This window comes from Rhopilema esculentum, chromosome 6, assembly GCF_057945365.1.
Source record: "Rhopilema esculentum isolate cy_ngs chromosome 6, ASM5794536v1, whole genome shotgun sequence".
Classification (NCBI taxonomy): Eukaryota; Metazoa; Cnidaria; class Scyphozoa; order Rhizostomeae; family Rhizostomatidae; genus Rhopilema; species Rhopilema esculentum.
Window position 1 is genome coordinate 6,769,659 of NC_142820.1, and position 9,887 is coordinate 6,779,545.

The 9,887-nt window shown below is 35.3% G+C and overlaps 1 protein-coding gene across 2 annotated transcripts; it reads left to right on the forward strand.

Moving 5' to 3' along the window:
• Nucleotides 1–951: 951 nt before the first annotated feature.
• LOC135686669 (uncharacterized) lies at nt 952–9,870 on the forward strand. 2 transcript variants are annotated; one of them, XM_065202948.2, is made up of 11 exons: nt 952–1,109; nt 2,083–2,381; nt 2,990–3,190; nt 3,951–4,067; nt 4,982–5,089; nt 5,600–5,678; nt 6,097–6,173; nt 7,276–7,362; nt 7,829–7,900; nt 8,946–9,033; nt 9,356–9,870. In XM_065202948.2, exons 1-11 carry the CDS (start codon nt 1,076–1,078, stop codon nt 9,721–9,723), a joined length of 1,530 nt encoding a protein of 509 aa, XP_065059020.1. In that variant the 5' UTR covers nt 952–1,075; the 3' UTR covers nt 9,724–9,870. The 2 variants fall into 2 exon arrangements, with proteins under 2 accessions (XP_065059020.1, XP_065059021.1); XM_065202949.2 differs by having other exon boundaries at nt 3,954–4,067.
• Nucleotides 9,871–9,887: the final 17 nt, after the last annotated feature.

The window sequence follows — 9,887 nt, forward strand, 5'->3', positions numbered from 1 at the left end:
TAACAAGAAACTCAGAGAAATATTAGTGGCAAATGGGCAAGCCATGTAGCATGTAGCCAATAAAAAGCTGTTTTTGTTTTTTGACTTTTGTGTGATACTTCCTAAGAATTTACGATTAATCAACTGGGGGTAGGGACTGATGTGCAAGACCTTGAAGCCTGACATGCTGTGCACACTTGTCCCTTTGCTTTTGTTTTTGCCGTCAGTTGCGTGACATAAAGAAAAATGCCCTTTTGTGTCAATTCCCCAACAGTGAAAATTTCTTAAACGATCCCCTGGAGCTTCCGATTTTTTATTGCAATTTTTATGGCTTCTGCACTTTCTTCCGTTTCATCTCGAAGTTTACCATTGTAGCCTTACCAATAGTGTTCAATTCTTCCAGTGAGGTGTGAGGCTCTCGTTCCTAGCCAAAAATAGAGAGATCCGCTATTCAACAGATCCAACAGATTTCAACTAAGACAAAGCAAGGAACCAAAAGTCGACCCCGTAAGAACAATGCTTCATATTACAGAAATATTTGGATTGAGGAAATTTTATAGATTTTTTCTAGAGAGCTTTTGGAAAAAGTGGAAAAAAATTTCCTAATGTGAGTGAAATGATTTTTTTATTGTCTGTCACCCTACATCCTCTCGTATTTTATACGGATTTATGCAAATAAGAATTCTTGGCAAATATTGGGGAGGAAACTTTCTCTCCAGTCCTCCCCGTGGCCCCGCCTATGCGGCCAAATGGCTACCATAAGCCCTGTTTACACTACTAGTGAACTTTAGAATTCTTTTACCCTGCTTGGTCCCGCATTTTGAGCCCATTTCTGAAACCATTGTCAAGCCTTCATACAGGTACAACCCCTACGGCATCTAGAAACAGTTTTTCGTTGAAAGAAATCTAGTCAGGGAAGCATAGTGGGGAAGCCCCAACCGTCACATTTTAAGACAATGATGTCATCCTAATGCTGTAGACTATCCCCAGTCCCCATCCTGTTTGTGCTGAAGGGAAAAGAAGATGTAAAAGCAGCATGTAGCAAAGGTCCTGGTGATCTTTGCAACCAAATCAGAAGCACAGTAAAGAAAAAAATATGCTGAGGAAGTTTATCAGCTTTACCCCAAGAGGTATGCCGAGCTTCAAGTTTATTTTCTTCTAGTTGTGAAAGAAAAGTGAACCACAAGAAATTGCTAGGCCTATATTTAGAATAGAAAACGTATCTGTTTATAAGGGTAAAAGGCATTGCTCTGGCCAGGGTGCAAGCCATGCAAACCCTACCCCGCAGGTACTCCACGGCATGGAACATATGCTGGGGGCTAACAATTTGATATAAACATGGGTTCATGGCAGGCTCAAAAATTTAATGATCAGGGGTTGTTGTAAAAGTAGGTAAACCTTCAAAACAATATAATTACCATTGTTTTCAACATCTACAGGAGTAAGATATTCTTGGTTTCGAGTTAGCATTGTCAATTTTTTGTCTTCATATAAGCTAAAACTGGATCATAGAAGTCGAGTTTTTCTGTAGAATTTTGTCTGTTTCAAACATTTCATGTTGTCTGGACAGTCAGGCTGCCAATTATGTCGTTTTTGAAACTTGGCTCTTCCTTTACATTTCATTGGAACTGAAATTTCCGATCAAATCTTTAGGAATTCAAAGTAGGATTCTAAAAATTCAAAACGTAATAACTCGCAGTCAAACAGTCCCAAATGACAAGAAGTTTTCAGTATAGACTTGTTTCAACATGAAGTTGCAAATCTAAGGTCTGTAGATAGTGAGATCCAAAGAAGATGACATCAACTCGAAACCAAAAATGGAAAGTTGGTATAAGGACAATGGATCATAAACTTGCAGACCAAATGGTTTGAGTGACCGTTGTTTCTAAAAGATTAAACACTCCAAGAACAGGCTGAACATCCAAAAAACACCCCAATAACACCCTAAGAACAAGCTTATAAGCGACAATGAAAAATATGCTCAATAACAAAAATTCAAAATTATATGATTGTGTCCTATTTCATATATATATGAGATGTGATCAGTTCTAATTTTTTCTCTTGCTTGATTTAAGAATTTAAACATATTCAAACCATTACCAGGGTATCAGCTCCTTGGACAGAATGTGAGGTCTTGCCAAGCAGTTGCCCAGGCCTCAGTTTCACCACCAGATGGCAATAAAGGAAAGCTCTCCAAGTTACCTTTGATCCCTGTCTACTCTGCTGCTAGCATCAAGTGCCAAGCTGAGAGTACTGAGTTGAAATGTGCTGAAAACCTTATCATCAGCCTTATTGAAACTAAAAGAGCTCCTAGAAATGAGCACATTGAAGGCTTCCTAGAGTTTCTGAGAGAAAATCAAGAAAAGGCATATGGAACTGCATTGGGAAAAAGACTGTACTTGGTTAGTATCAGTATATCCTAACATGTCTAAACATATTTATCTTCAATAAAAACATAAAGTAGATAGAACAAGCTATTTTCCATGTTAGAATTTATAATTTCTAGTAGATGCTGTGTATGAAAGGTATTTATAAACTTTATTTGTATTTAATTATTTTAAAATTCAAAAATGGCTTTCAAAATAGCAAAACTTTCAAAGCAAACATTTTATGACATACTACAACTTTAAATCTTTATAATTCCTCTAATGTTTGATTTTCACAAACCCATTTGTATATGTATTTTACTTTACATGACAAAATTCAAGGCAATGCTAAATTTGATTACTTTTTATTTATTTTTTTATACCTTTATCAAGACAAATTTTTGAAGGTTTTCCTTGATATTTTTTGTGGTTTTCTAATTTTTTCTTTATTTGCCTCATTGTAACCTTTCCTTCCAGTCCTTTTGGTCTATGCCTGACCACTTGATACAACTTACTTTTAACCTGTCTATTGTCAACAGGTCTCGCATTCTGCATTTAGTCAAACTGTGAAACTCTGAGTATAGGCTTGAAAATGCCTTCTTTGATGCACCAAATTCATTTCTATTTATACTTTACTGTTTTAGTGGTGCTCAGGAGTCCTAGCATTAACAAGTGCCTTATTGTGCCAAAAGTGGTTTCTGAAGGATGATTTTATAAACAAGGCTCCTCGATGGTTTGATGCAAAAGTAATACAACAGGCCCTCCAAGGACATTTTTGGGGTGTTCCAAGGGATCTGATAGTTCTGTCTGTGAAAGCCACTGATGAAAAGATAGAAAAATCTGAGGTACCTATTTTTGGACACTTACTCAGGGAAATAATTGAATCAATTTTTGAATTTATTAATACTTGCTGAATCTGAAATTCAAATATACTTGAACATAGAAAATAATAAAAGAAACTCAATCCCTCTTCATGTACAACTACCATTTTTCCTTTCTTTTCTTTCCTGCAAAATGTTTAGCAATGAAACAAAGATACTAAATGTTTTGTCCCAGAGTGATGCTATAAATGTAACCTTGTATAAATTTCTCTTTTATTACTCAGAACAATTCAGTACTTTGTGCGATATTATGCTTCACCCAATGCTAGTTAATTATTGTGCAAACCAAATGTAATGGAAACTTTAAAGAAGATTGTTTTAAATAGAAATTGAACTTAAAGGCATTGAGTCATGATAAAATGGATTGGGTATACCCAAAGTGCCAAAATCCTCTGAGTCATGATTTTCATGACAGCAATGCTATTGGTTGACCTTAAACTGGTCACATGAACTCACCTCGTACTGATTAGCAAAACAGTTTTCATCATTATCAAGTTGTCAACAACAGATGCCTCTATCACATAAAAAAGCAGCTATCACGCCGAAACCAAATGACTTCTATAGAAAAGGCCTATTTACAATGAAGTGATGCCTTTAAGTAGAATTTGCAGTAATACAGATTATTGATTTGTAACTTGTGGTATTTTGAGCCAGATGATGTTTCTCAGTACAGGATGAAGATATTTTTCATTATCCTGAAACTGAACTAGCAGTCTTTTCTTAGAAGGAGTGTCTAATTGACCAAGCTGCAAAAGACTTCAAAGTGAAGGCTGATGAGTGTACAGCAAGCATCTTGAATAAGCTTGGGATTCAATTGATTAATTCAAAGCAGGAATCACAAGTATGTTTACTATTTTAAAAGATTATAAGTTTTGCCTGTTAAAAAATTCAAAAATTGTTTCAAAAAAGGAAAAGGTGCTTTTCTAAAAAACAGACTGGAAATAATTTACCATGAGTTATATTGGGTTGAAATTTTTTTTGTACAAATATCTAGATTATTCAATGATATATTTCTAGTATAACTTAGTCTTATTTTATCTGTAAAAAGTTTTAAAGTTGTCCTTTATCTGAAAAATAGTTGAGCTTTTTCAATTTGGTTGAGATCAGGGTTGCTGTCCTAAAAATTTAAAGAGGGGTGTGCTGTAGGCAAGCCTTAGAAATCACCGACAAGACTACACCCATGACCATGCCAAATATGCTTCTATTTGTGTTGAGAATTCTCTGTTGTGTATATGAAATGATTCTAACTATCCACTAATTTAAAAAGGCTGATATGAAATTGATCATTCACAGAAAGTCTATAGCATAATAATGAGTTGCCAACTCAGAATTTTTCCAACCAAACATTTTCTTGCTTGTTGAAGGGAGGAAGGGATGAGCCCCCCAAAACCCTTTGAATTTTATAAAGATGCTCACCTCCATGGTATCCCTGATTGAGATGTAACCAGGCAAGGGCCCCTTTCCTGTCATGTCACTGTAATATGGTGTTGGTGCTAAATTTTATGACCAAAGCTTCAGGTTAAAGCCTGGCAATATTACAGCCAACTTTCAACAGATCCAAGTAATTTTTTAACTTGCATTCTATTTTGAAAGTTGCTTCTTTGACACTGTGATTAAGACTCCCCTTTTTGATGATTGCTCACAAAGTAAAAACATGTTCTTTACTCCCTCTGTGTAATTCCAACATCTATGTTAAATCGTATATAACAGCTCCCGACCTTTGCTGTATGTATTTCTTCTCTTATTTTTTTCAAGGCTATTTTTTTGCTTGAAAAGGCTGGCCAAGCTGGCAATGCATCTGCAATATATAACATGGGGCTCTGTTTTGAGCATGGCAGAGGTGTTCTGGAAGACCATTGCAAGGTGATTGAAAAAACTCTTTGAAGTTTTCATGTGTGATATAATTTATATTAATCTTTTTAACTGAAGAAAGTGGGAAACAGGATAAAAAGCAGAATTAGACTAGTTTATTAAGATTTTCGTAGCAATTGTCAATTTTTGTCATAATATTTATTTATTCAAGTTTAGTCTTGTATTTCAGAGAATGAAAATTTTTAATTGAGACAACAACTGGTTCAATCAAAGATTGTTCATCTACTGCTCAAGATTTATTTTGCTTCCTATTCAAGGAAGGGAAGGAATGATTTTGGTTGATAAATCCCCCTAGATACACAAAAACAATTGATAATCGAAATTAGAGACCTTTTAATTATCTTGATCTTGTGAACAATATTGTAAATAGTTTTCATTAAAAATCTTGTAAACAACATCTGATCAGGAACGAAGAAACAGAAAAATTTGATGTGCTGTTAACTGTGATCTTTCAGCTATTTAACACCCTTGAATAAAAAATGTAACCACTCATGTTTACAGGCTGCTGAACTCTACGAAGTTGCTGCTGCCAGGGGACACCCCAAGGCACAATACAATCTTGCTACTTTCTATGCTGAAGGTTTGTGTCTTGAATTTTTATCAAGCCTTTTTAATAAAAAATTGCTAGATCTAGGTAATTTTTGTTCTTAACATGCTCAAAGTGTTTATTACAAGATCTAAAATCATGATCTTTAGTTAATGTCAACATACACTCATGGCATTTTCTCTTAAAATTGGCCTTATTTTAAGAAAATACTTTTTTTCTATGTTACAAGAACACTCAAAACCAATCTCCAGTTCTTTAGTCTTCAAATCAATACTTCATGTTTACGTATATCTGTTATTCCTGCATTCAATTTCCGACAAAACCAGACCAATCATGTTATTAATTGTTTTTCTGTCTCCATGGCTCAATTGTACTATTTAGCTACCCTGTCAAATAATGTATTTCCAAGAATTTTAACGGTTGATATTTTTTACGATAATTTTTTCTATAGGGGCTGGGGGATTAACGCAGGATTACGAAACAGCAATTCATTGGTTCCAAAGAGCAGCTGACAATGGCATTGCAAAGGTTAGTTTTTCGATGTCCTTCTCCACTGAATCGCCGCACTTCATACCTCAAACTCTACATTACCTTCTTTCGGGGCCTTTTATAGCTGTGTCTTTGAGGGTGAGACAACAAGCTGAGCGATCGGGTAAAAAGAATGGCTAACAAAACTTTTTTTTGAGAGTTAACTTAAGTGAGCAAAAATTAAAACTCTATTGATGAATTTGCTCACTTGAGCCTTCCCACTGCTAACACAACTAGAATGTCATAAATTTTTTATAGCCATTCACTTTATTGTGGTTTTGTTGGAGTTCCAATTAGTTTTCCTCTTCAATTAGTTTAGGAATGCAATTAGTTTGATTGTTAAATAATGTATTCATCTTCTTGTCCTACCGCCTTTCCCGCTTTTCATACAAATAAACAACGCCTAATTGCTTGTAAATTTTTCACCTCCTAAATTCGGTTTCTCACTTTACCCCTAGTCCGTTTATTCCCATTTGAGAATGTTTTTGGAGTCAGTTTATATTAATTTGCTTGCAAAACGATTGACCTGCAATTAGATTGACCCAAAAAAATATTCCTATTTATGTAGTTATGGAAACAGTGATCAAAACACGTTTGTGATCATGCATGATCTAAAATGTTCGTCGTTTGATCTTAAGCGAACTAGAGCGGACGACCTATTTTAGTTGCCCCGGTTTTCATTATTGTTAATAAAATATAATTCTACAGAAATTGAAATTTACTGAGTGCTTTCAGAAAGCATTTACCTTTAATAAGTTTGCCATTTTCTTGAGTGTAATGAGTGCATTTATAATGATTTTTCACTCTTCATTTGTTTTTTTTGAGCAATTTCTATTAAAGATTTTTTGCAAGGATAAATGTATGCTTTTGTCGAACGAGTCAAAAAATCTAAATATAGATCAAGCCAGTCATCCAATAGGAGCGCAGTTTAACAATCAAAGTGCAATCTATCCTGCGAAGTAAGCAAACAGCACAATCAGATTAGGCGTCTCTTTGCGGCAGAAAATCATCCCCTACAAATAGTATAATCCTCAATGACTCACTATTTTTAGATCTTCCATCTTCTAGCTGCCCAAATACTTTAAAACAGTTTGTTCATTAGGCACAGGTATGCATGGGATTTCATTTCGCAAAAGAAAATGACCAGGAAAAGTCTGCCAATTACTTTTCTTTGGCGTCGAATCAACAGGTAAGCTTACTAATGCATTATGGTATTTATCCTTGCAACTTTGTGTGTGATTGTAATTTTACAATGAAGATACCAACCTATCTTATTAGGCATCAAATACTTTGTTTCTTGCTGCAGTACTAAAACGATGTCTATTGAGTGTCACTTTGTAAAGAAATTGTTGAGTTTGCAACTGTGTCATGGTGAAAATGAATATCCCTATATGTTTGCTTGGAAATTCATAAGTGATTGAAGCGCTTTCTATTGAATTGAACCTTTGTGACATTAATCATAGTAGCAAAATCAGTTAAATGGGCAATGAGTGAAAATATGAACTAAAATTAAATTGATTATCGTATGCGTAGTTTTAAAGCGTTAACGAGAATATGAAACAGGGAAGTTTGGCATTGACTGAAAATGATTATGCCGCAGTAAGTATATTGCTGTGTTTGTCATCTTTGTACAATTCGTTTTTGCTACTTTCCAGGATATTGTTGGGATGTATCATTATGCAATTTGTCTAGAACATGGCTGGGGAGTGGCGAAAGACGTGATCAAGGTAATCAGAAGTAGACCAATGAACGTCTCTTAATGTTCCTATTTGTAAAAACTAAGCACCAAACTTACAAATAACCAGAAGTACAGTCCGCTCTGTCCAACTCTAACTCGTGTTATTCGAGCTTTGACTAATTCGAACAAAATTTTCAGGTCCCTTTAAAATAAACCTCTAAAATTCGAATCTGTGTAAATCAAACATATCGTATTTTGAACATTTTGTCAATGTCCTAGAGAGTTTGAGTCGCTCAAATTTGACTTTAGATATTTAAGATTGGCTACAAACTGTAGTAATTACTGCAGGATATCCAACGTTTCTAGTCGGCCTATAACAGACGCCATTGTGTTTAAAGAAGGGAATGTTATTCTGTTGTGGAACCATTTTTGAACATACAGTTGACTGCTGTCATGTGGAACTTTAAAGGGATTAAGAAAATGATCAGACCTAGCCGGGGTACTTCTTTCGACTTGAACAAGGTAAGAATTTGCAATTGTAAGTAAAAGTCAGTCCGACTTATTGAAAGTCCGATTTAACCAGGGTAACCGGTTGCTTGAGCACCCATTTCCGAAGTACCTCTGTTTATCCATGGGTCAATGATGATAAGTAAAAGGTTTGACTGGCGTGCTTTCATTTCCATTCGTTGTTTTCAAGATAATACAACGGTGATGCAGCAGCAGACAGCCTATTGGCTTCTTTGGGTGAGATCTGATCAAGTTTTGGATCTCACAAAGGCTAGCCGTACATATTAACTTTGCTAATGCTGCTTGTAAGATTAAGCTGCCAGAAATGATTTAAAATTAAATCTGAGACCCATTTACGAATCGCGACTTGGATGAATTTCGACGATCTCAACTAACCACTTGGAAGGCCTCTATTATATTTGCCGCCGAGAGACCTATCCTGCCTTACCTTCACTTTACGTCTCTTAGGTGTTTTTCTTCTTTTAAAGAAACCCAGCCTCCAGCTTTAAGCTGGGAAATCTTTACACATTTGTAGTCTACTTTCAGGCGGTATTATTCATAACTAAACATTTTATTTTTTTTACTAGGCCGGGAAGTTATATAAAAAAGCAGCCGATTGCGGTCATATTTCATCGATGTTCAATGTTGCAGTTTTTTACGAAAAGGGTCTTGGAGGTGAAATTCTTTTGCAATATATTCAGATCTTAAACTGAAATATTCTTCCCAAAGTTTTTGATAAGGTTTCAAGATTGTTATGAAGGGAAAAATTTCCATAGCGAATCCACTTTTCGCTGATATTGTGCCATTTCTGTGTTTATATTCTTGCTTTTGTGGGTTTCTATCTCATAGGATAACGTCAGTAACTGTAGTTTTAGTATACTTTGTGCAAAATATATGGCAGTTAGCAACGTTTACAAGGCATGTTTTAAAGTGCCGATCGCTTCTTTCTATCCTTGTTGATCACCCATTTGTAACTGAGTTACTTTATAACTTTTAGAATTTACAAAAAGTCGCTGGAAGGCTATGTATTGGTATGAAAAAGCAGCAGATTTTGGCGACGAAGAAGCAAAGCAAAGACTTACAGAGCTTCGCGAAAGTCAGAATGAGACTAGAAGCGTCCTACACCCAATTTTGAAAAATATAATTGTGCAGAGTTTATTTAACGGTAAGCAAAGACTTGATAAAGGATTTCATAAATCAATGTCTGCTCCAAACCTGACAGCAAAGACAGCAAAGTTGACAGTGCGAGGTGAAAACGATCCGCGTGGAATTCCTGGAGAGTTAACGAGTTCGTTATCGTGCAGTTTGCAGTCGTTATCATCAGCTTCGTCGAATGGATCTTGTTTTTCTTTGGAAATTTCTTAAAAACCTATCTTCTGTTAAGAACAGAATATTTTTCTCGTCCGTCACTGTAGTTTGTAGTTATGGTTGATGATTCCAGAATTTTATAACTTGGAAGATGTCACTGCCGGTAATATGAATTCGTAAATGTATTTGTGGATTATGTACAAAGACTGTTTTTCTTGTCT

Bases quoted from the DNA above. Each gene is read 5' to 3' on its own strand.
- LOC135686669 (XM_065202948.2), top strand. From the start codon at position 1,076: ATGCTGAGGAAGTTTATCAGCTTTACCCCAAGAG. The intron at 3,191-3,950 runs GTACCTATTTTT...GTCTTTTCTTAG, and splicing joins AAAAGATAGAAAAATCTGAG to AAGGAGTGTCTAATTGACCA. The intron at 5,090-5,599 runs GTGATTGAAAAA...TCATGTTTACAG, and splicing joins TTCTGGAAGACCATTGCAAG to GCTGCTGAACTCTACGAAGT.